General features: G+C 33.4%; 1 protein-coding gene across 2 annotated transcripts; it reads left to right on the top strand.

The window, feature by feature from the left end:
• The first annotated feature begins 539 nt into the window (after positions 1–539).
• Fur1 (Furin-like protease 1) lies at positions 540–17,420 on the top strand. 2 transcript variants are annotated; one of them, XM_075288676.1, is made up of 11 exons: positions 540–993; positions 2,909–3,589; positions 6,672–6,920; positions 6,974–7,102; positions 7,166–8,040; positions 8,109–8,282; positions 8,599–8,717; positions 8,972–10,126; positions 10,815–10,978; positions 12,784–12,862; positions 16,575–17,420. In XM_075288676.1, the coding sequence occupies exons 2-11, from the start codon at positions 3,002–3,004 to the stop codon at positions 17,162–17,164; spliced, it is 4,122 nt and encodes a 1,373-aa protein (XP_075144791.1). In that variant the 5' UTR covers positions 540–993; positions 2,909–3,001; the 3' UTR covers positions 17,165–17,420. The 2 variants fall into 2 exon arrangements, with proteins under 2 accessions (XP_075144791.1, XP_075144793.1); XM_075288678.1 differs by lacking the exon at positions 8,972–10,126 and having other exon boundaries at positions 545–993.
• Positions 17,421–17,440: the final 20 nt, after the last annotated feature.

Genomic DNA, 17,440 nt, shown 5'->3' with positions numbered 1-17,440 from the left:
AAGTTGAGTTACATACCATGTGTTAATCCGTGCATTGATGGAAGGGTTGATATTTTTCAGTTTGAAGCACTCTAACAAAACTGTTGCTTTCAAAGAGAAAATTCAACTCTTCTATCAACGGACGCATTAACATAACTCAACCTTAATGCTTAGTACTAAGTTCGTTTCTGCGAAAAACGAATATCTCTGTAAATAGGGTCTCAAACCCAGGGATCTTAACTTATTTATGCGAAATAATATTCCTGCCTATTTTTTCGTGCGAAAAATCCAGGGTTGTACTAACATGTTGCTTGCAAATGCTCAAACAACGATTTCGCATTTTTTCCGCGCTAAAGTTTTTTATATGGCATATAACAGTTTTTCCTGCGAAAACGTGATCTTAGTTCTAGGCTATAGCCAGTAACATAACGGCAACGTACTCTTTGTTTTGCGAATAGCCCATCTCTGACGTCGTCATTTATTACCCCGGCTTTTTTCTATACCAGGAATTAACGCCGTCATTTATTTTCACCTCGGCGCTGATTGTCATTGTTGTCAAATTTTCTGGTATTACTATTACGTTGGCGAGTTTCTTACCCAAAATACGCGAAGTCTCTTCTGTTGACTTTTTTTTGTCAGATATATTAAAATAATATATGATAATTGTCTTAGAGTAATCGGGGATTACAAAATTTGTTTCCTTTGTGGCAACAAAGAAACTGAAAAATACTTGTGTCACTAGACTGTGATTTGTTCATGTGTACCTCCCGACAATAAGTGAAAACTGCAAGTGATGTTCGTGTGAGAGGGACAAGTTATCAGTAATAAAATAAAATAGACGCAATAACTAATAACAACACTAGAATAGAAACCAGAAATATTAGACTGCTATCCATCAGCATAATAGTATAATTTATGGGGAGAAATATGTGTCGACGACTCATCTCTTCATTAGATCAATAGAGTATATAATCGCCAACAACAAATACTTAATAAACTTGGATACACAACGGGGTAAGGCAGGCTCTCGTTTAATTACAAAATAAGGCAAAACAAAAACAACAAGTGATGATTGACTATTCACACAATTTTGCATCTTTCAAACGTGTGGATCCCATTGTGTGTTTTCATAAATCCAATTCGCAGAAACGTAAATTTTTCTGCGATTGAGAAGATATGTATTGATGTGTACCTGAAAATATTATGTACATTTTTTCATATTCCTTTTGATTTCTGATGCTGAGATTCATTCTACTTGACGGCGCCTGCTTGCTATAACTTTTTTCTTCATTTGTACACACTTGAAGGTGGTGGTGTTTTTCCAAAGTTCGCAAGTTTTTGCACCCTGCACTAGATGAACGTGAAATATGTTTTAAGCCTCTCGAATTGATAATAAGGTCAAGTCTTTTGTTTATTTTTAAATACGAAACTAACGAGTATCGCAAGAGTTCCGTGTACCTTGTGTACTTGTTTGTTATTCATATGATTATTCATATATTTATTATGTAGCTGAATTTTAAATCATATCGAGGTGGTTTCAAGGCAAAAAATCTAAATTGGCGAATTGTTACTGCAGGTGATGGACTTCTCTCTTATCAATGAGTGCTAGCCGATTATATGGTAAACTCATTGGTTGCCAAAATAAAAACTGGGCGTAACAGCAAGGAGTTTCGATTTAGAACATGTATTCAAATTTGGTTAAGTGATCATACGGACCATGAAGATCTAATAATTCTTTCAGATTATGCTAGATATGAACTTGGCACTATAATATTTTTCCTTTTTAAAGGACTTTCTTTCAATCAAAACATTTTTGCCATGGTCATATTTAACTTTTTGTACATATTATTACTAATTAATAATATGTACAAAATTGTTTATATTTCAAAAAAATTGTTTATATTCAATATTCCGTGGTTGCTGCGCCCTTGAAATCTAAATGACAAAGCATTTAAAATCAATCTAATCTTTGATCATTGTGAAACCATTGAATTTAAATCTAACTATACCTCTTGACAATGTCATTAAGTGATTTTACATACCTTGAAACTTAAACACCTTCCGCAGTTGTAGAACGTATCAACATTCACAAAATCATCTTAAAAGCACATCGCTTTGTGCTTCTAAGTGAGTTTGTCAAACACACAGACATATGCTGGATAGTAAAATGTAGATCTTGACTTCTGAGACAATGTAGTATTATATCATATTAGCAGGTTTTAGTGATAGTAAAATATCATATGGTTTGCTACCCTTCTTATTTGTCCTATGTTTCAGTTTGTGGCGATGAAAATCATATCATTGGTGTCTGCAAATTCTTGACAATTACAGAGGAACTTTGTTCTACTTTCTCCACACTAACCGTTGGGAGTTTTAATAGACTACTTACACAACAATTTACAGAATATCCAATATAATAAAAATTTTAAAAGTTATTTTATTCTCCAAAGAGTTTGTATTCATACCTGTAGTCTTTTCCACTATCTTGCTAATGAGAAATGGTATTGTTAAATGTGTTAATTGAAAATTCTGTTTTTATTTAGAGTTGATCTGTTCATTGTGTATACTTTCTACCTCCAAACACCATATATTCTCACTGCAGTCGTGATAAAGGCTAGTAATAAAAGCGTAAATATTGAGAACATTTACCAGACTAAAGAAGTTTACGTTGAAAATCCTCAAGTTCTCAAGTGTTTCGTTGATCACAAATATTATTACATTTTTGGAACAGGCCCATCGGTCATCGTTCGACTAGAATAGAATCAGGCACTGCAATTGCAGTTGAAAATTGTATGTAATTACAGGCCATGCTTCCACCGTAATTAATTCGTTTGGCCCATTGCACATATTGTTATTACATCGTTCTAGTTTACATAGTTTATAAAAAATATAGGATTGCTTTATTAACTTATTTCATTTTCCATTTCAGGCACGAAGTGTTGAAAGTTGTATTCTTCAAAACCTATTAATTAAGAATCATACCAAGAGAGAAGTTTTACAAACTTTTCTTGGTATACAAAACATGAAAAACGACGTTGTGCGATGGCCCACAACAGGAGAAGAGTTGAAAGAAACAGATATAAGGCAAGCACCTAATTCAAAAAAATGGATACATCGTCAATATATCGCCAACACCACATCACAAATTGCATTCTCATCAAGGAACTCGAACTCTCGCGTCCCTATAAATCAGTCCATTAGTTGTGATAATAATTTATATAACATATATTTAGTGCAAAACATTAATAATCGCACAAATAAGTCGAAGAGAGAACGTACATCATTTCAGCGCAAATACTTAAATAAACAATATCAATTTAATAGCAGCAGTAGAAATAATTCCAAGAATTGTTCTATATCACTATTTCAACTATTCACATTAGTTTTAGTGTGCTCTTTAAATGTTGGCATCATTACATGCGCTATTGCAGAAAGGGATCCAGCCATTGAAGTAAATTCACTGCCGTATGAATTGGACTATGTGGAAAATGGTAGTAGTGCAAACAGTCATCACTACACACATACGTGGGCTGTTCACATACCAAATGGAGACAATAATGGGAAAGCAGATGTAGTAGCACAAGAACATGGATTTGTTAATTTAGGAAAGGTACGTATAATACTTGCTTATTTTTTATTTTATTTTTGAATTGGAGCATATTCCCATAAATAATTGAGTATATTCCGGATTTCCCTTCAAATAGATGTAACCTTCCACTTTGATTTCCCCCCAAAATTTTTTGGTTGTCTTAGTTTCCCGTGAAACAAGATTTTTCGAAATCGCTTGCCGAAAAATCAAAAATAAGATTTGCGGAGGAAAATGTAAACATATAATCAAATATGTGGCACAATTCTTTTATTTATAAATTTGTGGTAGGATTTTAAGAAAATACGAAGAAACTCATGTTCTGTAAAGAAAAACTACTGAATTGCAAAATACTTATAAAAATCATTCTTCTTACATTTTTGGCCAATTATCTTTTGTTTACTATTGTAAGAGTTCATATTCAAGCTCCAAATTTGAGGAACTATGCCTGCACGCAAAACATTTAGCGCCTTTGGAATAAAGTATTGATATTTGCACTAAAAATCTATTATTTAACATTTTTATTTAAAATTTAAGAATTATCATATTCATACATACTTCGTTGTAATCTAAAAAGCATTAACACACATATTTTGAACCACAAAAGTTTCAATGCGTTTTCTCAAAATCTTGCAACACTGTCGTTTCGAACATGGATAAAATCAGCTGCTTTTGAGCAACCACCATTTTTTCGCAACAAGTGAAACAGGAATCTTGGACAATTTGTGGTATATTTTAAAATCTTGTTTTTAAAGGGCTTTTATTTTATCACCCAATATTTATCAAGCATAAATATTCTAACAACTAACAGGTTGGCTGATAAGTCCCCGGTCTGACACATAGATGGCGTCGCTAGTATTAAATTCATATTATTTTTATATAGTACCAACCTTCAAATGATTCGTGTCAAAATGTGACGTCTGTGAGTCAATTAGTTTGTGAGATAGAGCGTCTTTTGCGAAGCAACTTTTGTTATTGTGAAAAAATGAAAAAAAAGGAATTTCGTGTTTTGATAAAATACTGTTTTCTGAAGGGAAAAAATACGGTAGAAGCAAAAACTTCGCTTGATAATGAGTTTCCGGACTCTGCCCCAGGGAAATCAACAATAATTGATTGGTATGCAAAATTCAAGCGTGGTGAAATGAGCACGGAGGACGGTGAACGCAGTGGACGCCCGAAAGAGGTGGTTACCGACGAAAACATCAAAAAAATCCACAAAATGATTTTGAATGACCGTAAAATGAAGTTGATCGAGATAGCAGAGGCCTTAAAGATATCAAAGGAACGTGTTGGTCATGTCATTCATCAATATTTGGATATGCGGAAGCTCTGTGCAAAATGGGTGCCGCGCGAGCTCACATTTGACCAAAAACAACAACGTGTAGATGATTCTGAGCGGTGTTTGCAGCTGTTAACTCGTAATACACCCGAGTTTTTCCGTCGATATGTGACATGGGATGAAACATGGCTCCATCACTACACTCCTGAGTCCAATCGACAGTCGGCTGAGTGGACAGCGACCGGTGAACCGTCTCCGAAGTGTGGAAAGACTCAAAAGTCCGCTGGCGAAATAATGGCCTCTGGTTTTTGGGATGCGCATGGAATAATTTTTATCGATTATCTTGAGAAGGGAAAAACCATCAACAGTGACTATTATTTGGCGTTATTGGAGTGTTTGAAGGTCGAAATCGCGGCAAAACGGCCCCATATGAAGAAGTGTTGTTCCACCAAGACAACGCACCGTGCCACAAGTCATTGAGAACGATGGCAAAAATTCATGAATTGGGCTTCGAATTGCTTCCCCACCCACCGTATTCTCCAGATCTCGCCCCAGCGACTTTTTCTCGTTCTCAGACCTCAAAAGGATTCACGCAAGGAAAAAATTTGGCTGCAAAGAAGAGGTGATCGCCGAAACTGAGGCCTATTTTGAGGCAAAACCGAAGGAGTACTACCAAAATGGTATCAAAAAATTGGAAGGTCGTTATAATCGTTTTATCGCTCTTGAAGGGAACTATGTTGAATAATATAAACGAATTTTGACAAAAAAAATGTGTTTTTCTTTGTTAGACCTGGGACTTATCAGCCAACCTGTTAATAAAATTTTCTGTCTTAAAAATATAAATATAAAATTAAAAATTAAGGAGAGTAGATAATAACCCTCTAATGCCCCAATTTTTTTTTGCCAGCTGGCTAATTTTTCAATGTGAACGACACAAAAGCAAGAAAACTAAACAAGAAAAATGTATACGGTAAAATTCAGTATATGCTGTAAAGCCTCTTGAACTGTTTAAACTAAGGTGTGTTTTACTAAAAGCTTCATTATTAAATGGGTTTGGGCATTAGAGAGATAAATGTTGTGACTAATTGCAAAAACTTTTTAAACTTAATCAAATTTTAATTTTACTTATTTACAAATTATTTTTTATTATTATTTCTATTTACTACACCATTGTCTTTAAGATTTTATCTAGTTTTTTTTATATATATCATTGTTGAAGTTTATATTTTATTACAATTTTGTGTGATGCAGGATTTTAGGTCTATTTATTGACTTTTGTATCACTTTGTACGATAATAAATGAAATTACTACCAGAATCATTACAAACTTTTACTACCAGAATCATTACAAATAATTTGTGATTTGATGATTACAGCCTCAATGGTATATGTTTATATGTTTTACAATATATGGTGGCTAATCTGCTTGTTGCAATGTTTTAGCCTAAATTTTCTCTTGATATACGTGAACAGTTGTATTTCATGCTTTCATGCTATGTAGCACAAAAAATAAGTTTGTAGCGAACTGATTCGACGGAAGCCACTGTCGTGAATATTTTCATTTAAATCTGTAAGGACATATCTGTTAGCAAAAAACAAAACAAAGCATAAATACAGTGTATCTTAGATTTCTGCAAAACCAGGCAGATGGAGCTTCTCATAGAATTCCTCAATTTCAGTACGCAATGCTACGATTTCTTTGGATTATCGATATTTTCATTGATATAATTTGAAAACCTCCAAGTGCTTAACTTTAATAGTTACATTTTTATTATATAATAGTTAGCATTATTACAAATTTTGCCAATAACCCCCTATTTTTTCTAGATTTTGGATGATCATTATCTATTTGTCCATCATAGAGTAGCTAAGAGATCTTTAACGCCTTCTTCAAAACATCAAACAAGACTTGATGAAGACACACGGGTTCATTGGGCTCAGCAGCAAATTGCCAAACCCCGTCGAAAAAGAGACTTCATTAGAATGAGGCCTTCAAGAACGTCAAGGAGGTCTGTATTTTCAAGAGTTAATGCGGTTCCATTTAATGATCCAAAATGGGAACACATGTGGTATCTGGTATGTAAACGTAACATGTTTGACTATTCACATTGTAATGTTTATTTTTTTAGAATCGCGGCGGTGATTTAGATATGAACGTTATACCGGCGTGGAAAGAAGGTATTACGGGAAAAGGTGTTGTGGTTACTATATTGGACGACGGTTTGGAATCTGACCATCCTGATATAATAAGAAATTATGTATGCCTGCATTAATTTGTTATTGAGAGAAATCTGTTATCTATATGGTATTTTTTAATGTAGGATGCTAAGGCTTCATATGATGTCAACAGTCACGACCCCGATCCAATGCCTCACTATGATTTAACGGACTCTAATCGTCATGGAACAAGATGTGCGGGTGAAGTAGCTGCGACAGCAAATAACTCAATTTGCGCTGTAGGAATTGCTTATGGTGCTAGTGTTGGTGGTGTTCGAATGTTAGATGGAGATGTTACTGATGCAGTAGAAGCCCGTTCATTATCTTTGAATCCTCAACATATTGACATATATAGTGCTTCTTGGGGGCCAGATGACGATGGGAAAACAGTTGATGGGCCTGGGGAATTAGCATCGCGTGCCTTTATCGAAGGGGTAACAAAGGGAAGAGGGGGGAAAGGTAGCATTTTTATTTGGGCATCCGGTAATGGTGGCAGGGAGTTGGACAATTGTAATTGCGATGGATATACAAATTCAATTTGGACTCTGTCAATTTCAAGTGCCACCGAAGATGGCTATGTGCCTTGGTATTCGGAAAAGTGCAGTTCGACTTTAGCAACCACATACAGTAGTGGCAGTCAAGCAGAGAAACAAGTAGTTACTACAGATTTACACCATTCGTGTACAGCATCACATACGGGAACATCTGCCTCTGCGCCGTTGGCCGCTGGTATTGCCGCGTTAGTGCTCGAATCTAATAAGAATTTGACCTGGCGAGATATGCAGCATATTGTTGTACGAACAGCCAAACCGGCAAATCTTATAGATCCGACGTGGTCCAAAAACGGTATAGGACGAAGGGTGAGCCACTCCTTTGGTTACGGATTAATGGACGCTTCTGCCATGGTTAAATTAGCACGACGTTGGAAAACAGTTCCTGAACAGCAACGTTGTGAAATTAATGCTCCTCATGTAGATAAGTACGTTTATGATTTCAATAAACTTTAAGCATAATTCCTAAATAATAATATGTTTGTTCGTTTTGTAGAGTAATTCCACCAAAAAGTCACATTACCCTTCAATTGTCAGTCAAAAACTGTTTGAATATAAATTTCTTGGAACACGTTCAAGCTAAAATTACGCTAACATCTCAACGAAGGGGAGATATACAGTTGAATCTGATATCACCAGCAGGAACAAAAGTTACCTTGTTAACACCTCGGTAAGTAAAAAAAAAATGGTTGTTACTTTTTGTATTTATTTCAAACAATAATAACAACAACAAGAAAGTTTATTGATCCAAAATGATATCACACGGCGTAAGATCTTGGAAAGATTTAACGTTTGGCGAAAATGTTTGTGCCAATAGTATTCAATAAACTATTCAAGAAAGCTCTTCACAAATTCTCAAAAATGATATCTTTCACGAACTCATACGATATCAAAATAATAAAGCCCTTCATAAATCCTGAAATATCATCTCTTTGATGATTTTTAACGGAGTTTTACATAAAACTTTCATATGTTATTCATTGCAGCGTCCACGATACTTCTCATTCCGGCTTTAATCAGTGGCCATTTATGTCGGTCCATACTTGGGGTGAGTCGCCTCATGGTAATTGGCAATTGGAGATTCACAACGAAGGTCGTTATATGGGTAAGTTCACTTATTTGACATTTTCATTGCCGGTTTAAAAAATAAATGTTACGGCTTTAACAAAATTAGTTAAGTTTTACAATATCGCAAATCTGGCAAAGGATGACAATAATACTTCTGTAAAACTATCTACCAACCTGATTAAACATTAATTTACTTCTTTATCACATTCTATGCGGCTTTGGAAACTAACATTTTCATAATGCTTATTCGAAACTTCTTTTATTGCCAAAAATATATTGATCATGTCATAGGTCATGCTCTATTAAGAGAATGGTCATTAATATTTTATGGCACTACTCAGTCTATTGATCCAAACGATCCCATATCGACACCACGTACAAACCTTGATATCACAACTCCAAATTCTAGTTCAACTACGACCAGTCTCTACCAAATATATTCCGCTCAATACCCACGAATTTCACCTAGCAATTTTCAATTCCAAAAAACGGGGAAGATGTCTTCTTCCAAATTGCCGACTAGTCCACTAAACATAGCTAATAGTGTTACTACTACAAACGATACGGCAAACCAATATACTGGCGGTAAAAAATATGCAACAAAACAAGGATTGTCATCTGCGTTTATTCAAAATACCAAAAATACAAAGCAAAGCAAAAATAAGGTACAAAGGCCTCAAGAAAATGGCAAGATCAATAAAAACACCAATAAATCGAAAGCAAAAGACAGTAATATTTCACCAACGCAGTCGTCGAAAAACAAATACTATCGTATATCGCAGCAAAGCAAGATCTCTACATCCAAAACGGAGATCTCATCCGAAGTCGTTAAGGCAAAAACAGGTAAAAATCAGCAGTTGTCTGAAAGAATGCAACCTTCTATTGAATCAAAAGCGAATAGGAAAGTAATAGGCGACCTTGCTAGTTCATCTTCCAAGAAGTTGGTGATATCAGGATCCGCTGAAATTTTTGGAAAGTTGCCAGTCAAAGCAATCAAGCAAGTGAAACCACAATTATCAACGAAAATTCTACCCTCGACAACAGAAATTTCCTTGCAAACACGCACAAGCTCAGAATCCATGCCACCCAATCAACGTATAACTAAGCTTTTTGAGCGCTATGAAAAAATTCAGTCCATTTTTCCAGAATTTCAACCCTATCAACCTGGAGTGAAAGACAGAGTAGATAACGACACAGCCTCGGAACAAAAAAGATTATCAAAGACGGAAAGTCTCAATCAATCTGCTTCTGTTGTGTCAACAAATTTAAGTGGAGGTTTCACTAAACCATCCCGAGAAAACAATCGCAAAATGTCATCTGCTTACGTTCCCGATCAAAAAATACTAAAAAAGCAACAGCTTCTTTTGGCAGCCGCGGGCGTTAGTGGCGGAACTCAAATTCCCTTGAGTGGAACAGTTGCTTCAGCACAAAGGAAACTTTCCAATGGTACAACCACAGATTATTGCTGATGCCTTTTCTTTTATTTGTTCGAATTTTATTTCTTTTAGTTTTAGAAATATTAGAATTTTATAATTTTTTGTAGATATTATTATGTGAGATTCAGTTATATGTACAAGAAAGATTTAGGTAAAAACGTACGTTTGTAAAATTGAAAATGTTGATTTTTTCATACACCTTTGCTACCATAGAATTAGGGGTTGGCCCCTCCAAATATTATACACATCTCAATATGTTTTTCTTATGGTTTATTTATCCAGATAATAAGGGGACTGTAGCATTTAGATTTCCACCACCCGAATGGAAAGGGGTTTATTCTTTTCTAAAAACCTTTTTGTTGTTCTAAAATTCATATATGAGCTTAGTTAGAATAAGGCACAGATGTATCTAATGCGCCGTTCATATTACAATTTTATTTGATTGATTGATTGATTGATTCTCAATGTTTTAAATTGGTTTAAATAAAATTGTAATACGAACGAGGAAAAAGCATGATTTTGCAACTTCAATTTTATGCTCAAATTGAATTATTTTTTATAGTTTACATATAAGCAAATGTCTCATTTTTATTTTGTAATTTGTTATTGTTTTTTGAAAGTCGCATGCTACTTAGTATAATTTCACTTTACCATTACAATTAATGCAAATCGTATACAATATTTACATCTTATTGCAGCTCAAATCACACAATGGGACTTAATTTTCTTTGGTACAGAAATACCTGCTCAGCCTGATGATCCTGTCCCCGTAAATTCAAAGCAATTTAGTTCATTTGCAACTGAGATGGAACACAACGATATTGAATATGATTCAAATGGCCAATGGCGAAATATGCAGCAGGTGAGTTATTGTCCCATCAATCAACAATGTTCAGTATTAGTTTCCTAAGTTTATTTCTAATAAATTTGTTCGAAATGTGATGGTTAGTTTGGGTTAGGTATTATGTGATACCATATTGTACACCGTATTGTGAATACCATAAAAAGTAAAAGAAAGCGAAAAGGAAGAAATCTATCCCTATTATCCGTTTCATCTCAGGCGTGCGATGGATAATCGTAACCCAGCCATTCTGGCTGCTCTAGATCTGAGCAAAGCTTTTGACTCTGTAGATCACAACATCCTGTGCTATAAACTTAATCATGGATTCAACTTGTCAGTGTCATCATGCGAGCTAATGTCCTCGTTTCTGTCTGGTCGTTCGCAGTTCGTGTCATATCGGGATCAATGTTCGGGTGTCAACACGATACTTGCCGGGGTACCCCAGGGTTCTATATTGGGACCGATTCTATTTACGTTGTATGTGAATGACCTACATCTTTACGTTCGGCACGTTAACTTAGCTATATATGCTGACGATATTCAGTTGCTAAGTACAAGTGATACGGAGGATCTGGATACCTGTGTCTCCAATCTAGATGATGATATTGGTCGTATCTGTGAATGGGCCCGTTGCAATAAACTTAGGATTAATGTAGATAAGACTAAATGTATAGTATTTGGTGGATCTCACAATTTACGTGCTAATAATTGTATTGTTGTCCAGAATAGTGTTGTCGTTCCGTCTAGTTGTATTACTTCGCTCGGATTCGAACTTGACACCGGTCTTACATTTGGCTCACATATCGCCCATGTGTGTGCGAAATTGAATTTTGTACTTAAGAAGTTATATTCCCTTAATGTTATATTTCCTACACAGATTAAATATATGTTGGCACATTCCTTGCTCATGCCGCATATACTTTACGGTATTGAGGTCTATACGGGTGCTAATCGATCCTGCGTTAACAGACTTATTTCGTGTTTTCATGGTATTCTTCGTTTTGTTTACGGCCAGCGATGTAGGAGGGACTACGACTACTTTGCTTCGCAGTTCTTGGGTTGTTCTTTTAACGATTTTGTATCCATAAAATGTCTTTGTTTCTTTTTTAATGTCATAAAACGCAGACAACCTTCTTATCTTCTGCATAACTTCAATTTTTTACACTCCACAAGAAATTCACAACTCCGTGTGGAACATTTCAGCCACAACATTTTTGAGAAATCTTTTGCAATTCGCATAACAAGGCTATGGAACCATTTGCCTGCTATTGCTAAGGATTTTTCAATTTCTTCTGATACATTTAAAGATAGATTGATTTTGCATTTTCATAATAATCGTTTGAACTAGTCATGTTTCTCACTGACAATAATTATATCACCATTTATTTTTTTAATAATTATTTTATTTTTTTTTTTATAAAAGTGTGCGTTAGGTTTTTTAGTTTTAGGATATTAGTTTTAAACATCACATTTAGCCTTTCTTTGTTTTTATTTTCATAATTTTCATATATATTTCGTTTTATTATAGTATTTTTCACTTAATGTTTTTAAAATATGTATTAGTTAGTTTAATCATTTCAAGCAAATACCTGTAATCATTTGTATTATCTATCAACATATAGTCCGCATGGGCTCGGTTTGATTAAATAAAGATGAATATGAATATGATCGAGTAGGCTAAAACTACTTAGAGAAGCTTTGAAACACTCAGAAATGATTTGGTGAATTTGAATTACCTTATTGTTGTGTTATTTTTGCATGGATAAATGTCATTTAAATTTTCTTTATACTTACTGCAACTTCTTGAATTTTTATTTTCTTTGCAGCTCAGTGAATCGAATATGATAAACCACGACCGCACAAATACAAGTTGCCTGAAAGCCACAATTAACCGTCAATGTTTAGGTTTGTCTTTATTTTTAATTTTATATTCCTATATCATTTTTGGTAGCAATCTTAATCGCAAGAGATAATTGTGTACACCAATGACTCAAAATGAGTAAAATGGGGAATTTTAGCCACTAGATAACCTGTACAGAAAAACAATAACTTAGTTAATACATAGTCAACAAATTATTATGTAGATTTAAGCGAAATACCATAGAATCAAATTTTAGATCCAACAAAACAAACTTTTTTAACCCTGGACAGTCATCCTTCGTCAAAATGACGACGCGTAATTTCATTTTCGATCTAAAATGCATTTTAGTCGATTGGGAAATGATAAATTTAAGTTATACAAATGCAAATATTTTATGAATTTTTGTTGTATACTAATTAAAAACAAAATGAATAAGAAAATAAATTCAATTTTGGTTCACATTTTTGCTCACAGTGCAAATTATCGCATTTTGAAATAAGCCGTAGTCAAAATGACGAAGGATGACGTTAGTGTACAAAAAATAAGGATGACTGTCCAGGGTTAAAGAGCATGAGTACTTGACCGCTCTTGAAATCATATTAATCCATACACACAAAAAATGGTTGTTTAATGTATTATAAAACATAAAGGCAGCAAAATATAAAGAGCATAATTATTTATCGTTTAAGGCCGGTATGCACCTCTAGCGAAAAATTTCATTGCCATAAGAAATGCATTGCTATTTATGCTAACGAAATTTTCGGTAGCGTTCAATTTCGTAAGCTGGTACGCACCTTTAATGAAAATAACAGGGTTGTCAAAAGCATATTTTGGCAGCAAACTTTTAATTTATTACAATCATTGTGTGCGTAAAAGTTTTAAAAGGTCTGTAAATAATAAACAATTTATTTGAGGAATATTTGGAACATATATTAACAAATTTTAAAAGCGATTAGCTGATTTAAAATTTGTGTACACAGCCCTGTTTTTTTTTTGTAGACTTAAATAAATTTTTGCTACCGAAAATTTCGCTAGAAGTGCATACCGGCCTTTAAAGGAAAATTGAACGATACGAAGGTTTTTACTTCGAAAAAAAATAAAGTTGGAAAAAATATTTTAACCACAAAAACAAAATAAAATAGACAAGCTGGACGCATTTGCAGACTTTTGTGAATAATTTTGGGCTTTCCTCTAAAACTGAGCAAATGGATAAAAGACAATATGCAAATTTTAGAAATATCTATAAAGGATTGAGGAATAAACAGATTTATTTTGCAAAAATTTATATTACATTTTTGAATAGAGTGCTTTAACTATTTGGGAAAGGCGAGTTAATTACTTATGAAAAAATTGGTTAACGATATTTTTGTACGATTTCACACAATTTCTCCCACTTGCTTCAGCGATTTTCTTACAAAAACAAACCCCTCAAAATTTCTTTGTGAAACTTGTGGTTTATATTTTTACACTGTGGACGCACATAAGAGAGACACAACTTGAGAGAACTTGGTCTTTAAAAGCGAAAATTCGAATGATATCATCTTTATTCTAAAGATTGAATCATTTATTATGAAGCAAAAGCAAGAATTCAAACTTATATTTGTAGGAACACGGGAGTATTAGAAGTAAAATCTCCGCATGCACATTCATATATTTGTTTGCAATTTAGAAATTCAAATCATAATAATATAGAAATGGTGTGAAATTGGACCCCTGTAAATTGTGATGTAGATATATGGTACATACATAGCCAATGTGATTCCCCAATATCCAAATATCAGTTAAAAATGTATGGTTTGCATACATGCGACATTACATAAACGTGCAATATAATAAATAAAAATATATAGTTTTCGTTTAGCTTTTTTGTTAGTCATTTAACATTAAAGTCTGTTACAGTGCAATTAAATAAAATAAATAGTAGATAACTTCAACAGAGTGTACACATAATCATTATTATTTAAGGCTTAATTATATTAAAAACATATCCTCGTTAATATTTATAACAATAAATCCTAACTTTTGTCGTCGTTAATATTGTTTATACCACAACAGTTCAATAGTATAATATATTTAGATAGCCCAACATGTTTTGTTAAACACTTCCTACTATCCGATATACTACATAAATGCATATGTGTATGCTCAATCCTAGAAGATTCCAGAATATTGGACAAATAATTTCTAAGGTAATGTGTTCTTAGTTATACTAACGCTAGCCTAGGTAACTCTTATACAAGATGTATGACGAGATTAGAACTAATCGATCGTTCCATAAAAAAACATTGTGATGCCAGTCCAAAGGGGATATGTCATCACAACACAACAAAAAAAATTTATAGATGTATGTAGTATATATTCTCAAGATGCAATTATGGTTACGTTGAATTTGAAAGTCATTCCATATTGCATTTCCCCTTGTTGAATCAGCTACGATGATTGGAACTTGAATTGTAACCGCTGGTGAGAATAGTATGTAGAAGGTATTAGGAATATATGCCATGGCACAAACCGAGGTTAGCTCATGTCAAAACATCCTAAAGTGAAAACATTTTATATTTTTTTATATCTCTTAGCGTACTTAAATGCCAAATTATTTAAAATGAAGTAAAATAGGGAATACACAACGTATTATTTATAATGGTCTATTCCGGTTTATACATGCCGAATTAGTAATATATATATGCATAATCCATAATGTAACTTGTAAAGAGAATTTAGATAATAAGATTGCAATAAATTCAATAAGTTTCACATGAAACGAATATGTACATACATACCTACTACTATATATTGAAAAATCCAAATATGAAATTTTAAAATATTTAAATAAAGAGGAAATGATTTGAACGACAGGTTATAGCTTATTCTAAGTAGTGCCCCAAGGTAAGCGAAAATATGCTTAACAAATCACATTATTTGTTTTGCCAGTTATAAAGAAAAATAAAAGCATCTTGTTTAAATACGAATATGAGGTGAGTGATAGTAGTTTTTCTTTTTCAAACGTTTTATTCTATTCTTTCGTCTTTACCAAGATTGTAACTTATGTGGCTTGTTTTGCTATTACTATTATTGTTGTTAATGCTATTATTTTTATGTACTTAAAATAGTTTGATTTATAGTTTCACTCAATTCACTTGTTCTTCTCAACATCATCTCACTCCACTCGCATAAGTAGTGCTTTTATTTTTGTTTATTGGTGACTGGTTGAAAATTAACTTTTTGGCTCTTTTACTATTCATTGTTACAAAGCATGTTTTCGCTAAATGCGTAATTATTTACTTAGCATTTATTAATACACGAAACAGAAGCAATTCCCAATACTCTATTTTAATGAGCATTTCATGTTAGTCTATGGATCGTTAGCTCATTTATGAAATAAATTTAATATGAATTGGATTTAGAAAAATCTTAAAAGCAAAATGAGATCCATTGAATAATGAGGAATGTCCATTTTATGTATATAAAATGTTTAAGGGTATGGTCACATTCTTAAATATTTTGGCAGAAGGTCATTAAACAATTTATCCGCATAACAACTGTTTACTAAATATTTTTATTTGTTAACGTCAAATATTTTGCCAATGTTATCGTACCCATAGTCTACTTTATATTTTGTGTTTGTTCAGTTGTTATATATTTTCCTTTCCTTTGTACCTCATTTTTAACTAATCTATTTCATTTTGAAAACACTTCACGCCCACCATGTTTAAGTTGAATTTTAATTTTGTTTTAAATTTTTGTTTTTTGATTTAGTTTGTGCTCCTCCCACTTTTTTCTATAGAGGACGTTGTTTCGATATGTGTCCAAGTCATACGTATAGTGTGGAAGCCGAAGTGAGCTTTGATGATGATGGCAATGTTAGTAGCGGTAACACAACATCGGTCCACGAAACTGACTATGAAGAACTCGAGATACAAGATGATCGGCGAAAAAGAAGTGAAAGTCGAAACAACACCGATCTAAAGATGTCTAAAATGAAGGCTATGGCCTGTAAGCCATGCGAAAAGACCTGTTTCACTTGCTCAGGGCCTTTGAACTCAAACTGTATCACATGTTACAGCGGTAGCCAGTTAAGGACCCCCCATACTAATGAGTCTTATTGTATTAACTTTTCTGAACGAAGTTCTGGAAATGCATTTGCTAACAAGACACACCTTGGCATGCAATTAATAATATTTTTAATATTTTTAGTACCATCTGTGATAATTGTTATATTAGCTATTATTTTAAAGAAAAGAGATACAATTAACTACCATCTCTGTAAGCGCTGGCAATGTGAGGATTCCAGTGTCAATTATACATATGATCCTCTTACCTTAATTACCGACGACGACGAAGACTAAGAAACAAAGTAATATACTACACTTGATTATTAGCTATAATAATGGAAATATATTTTTTTAAATGTATTGTAATCAGAACCAAAAAGTAGACTTGTTCAAAATTGGGAGAAATGACTTTTGCATGGTCAATTTTTAATTCGGCAAATATTATATTTTACCATTATTTGTTTACTCATTTCTTATGAACTGATTGAAGCATTATCAGATAAGAAAAGTGTAATTATTTCACAGGTAATAAAAGAAAAAAAAAAAACAATTCTAAATTGGGCTCATGAA

This window comes from Haematobia irritans, chromosome 1 (assembly GCF_050003625.1).
Source record: "Haematobia irritans isolate KBUSLIRL chromosome 1, ASM5000362v1, whole genome shotgun sequence".
Lineage (NCBI taxonomy): Eukaryota > Metazoa > Arthropoda > Insecta > Diptera > Muscidae > Haematobia > Haematobia irritans.
Note: the sequence above shows the minus strand (reverse complement) of the source record. Positions and strands in the feature narration are given on the sequence as shown.

Coding starts and splice junctions, on each gene's coding strand:
- Fur1 (XM_075288676.1), top strand. CDS start 3,002: ATGAAAAACGACGTTGTGCGATGGCCCACAACAGGAGAAGAGTTGAAA. Junction 8,041..8,108: donor AATGCTCCTCATGTAGATAA/GTACGTTTATGA, acceptor TTCGTTTTGTAG/AGTAATTCCACCAAAAAGTC. Junction 8,718..8,971: donor CAACGAAGGTCGTTATATGG/GTAAGTTCACTT, acceptor ATCATGTCATAG/GTCATGCTCTATTAAGAGAA.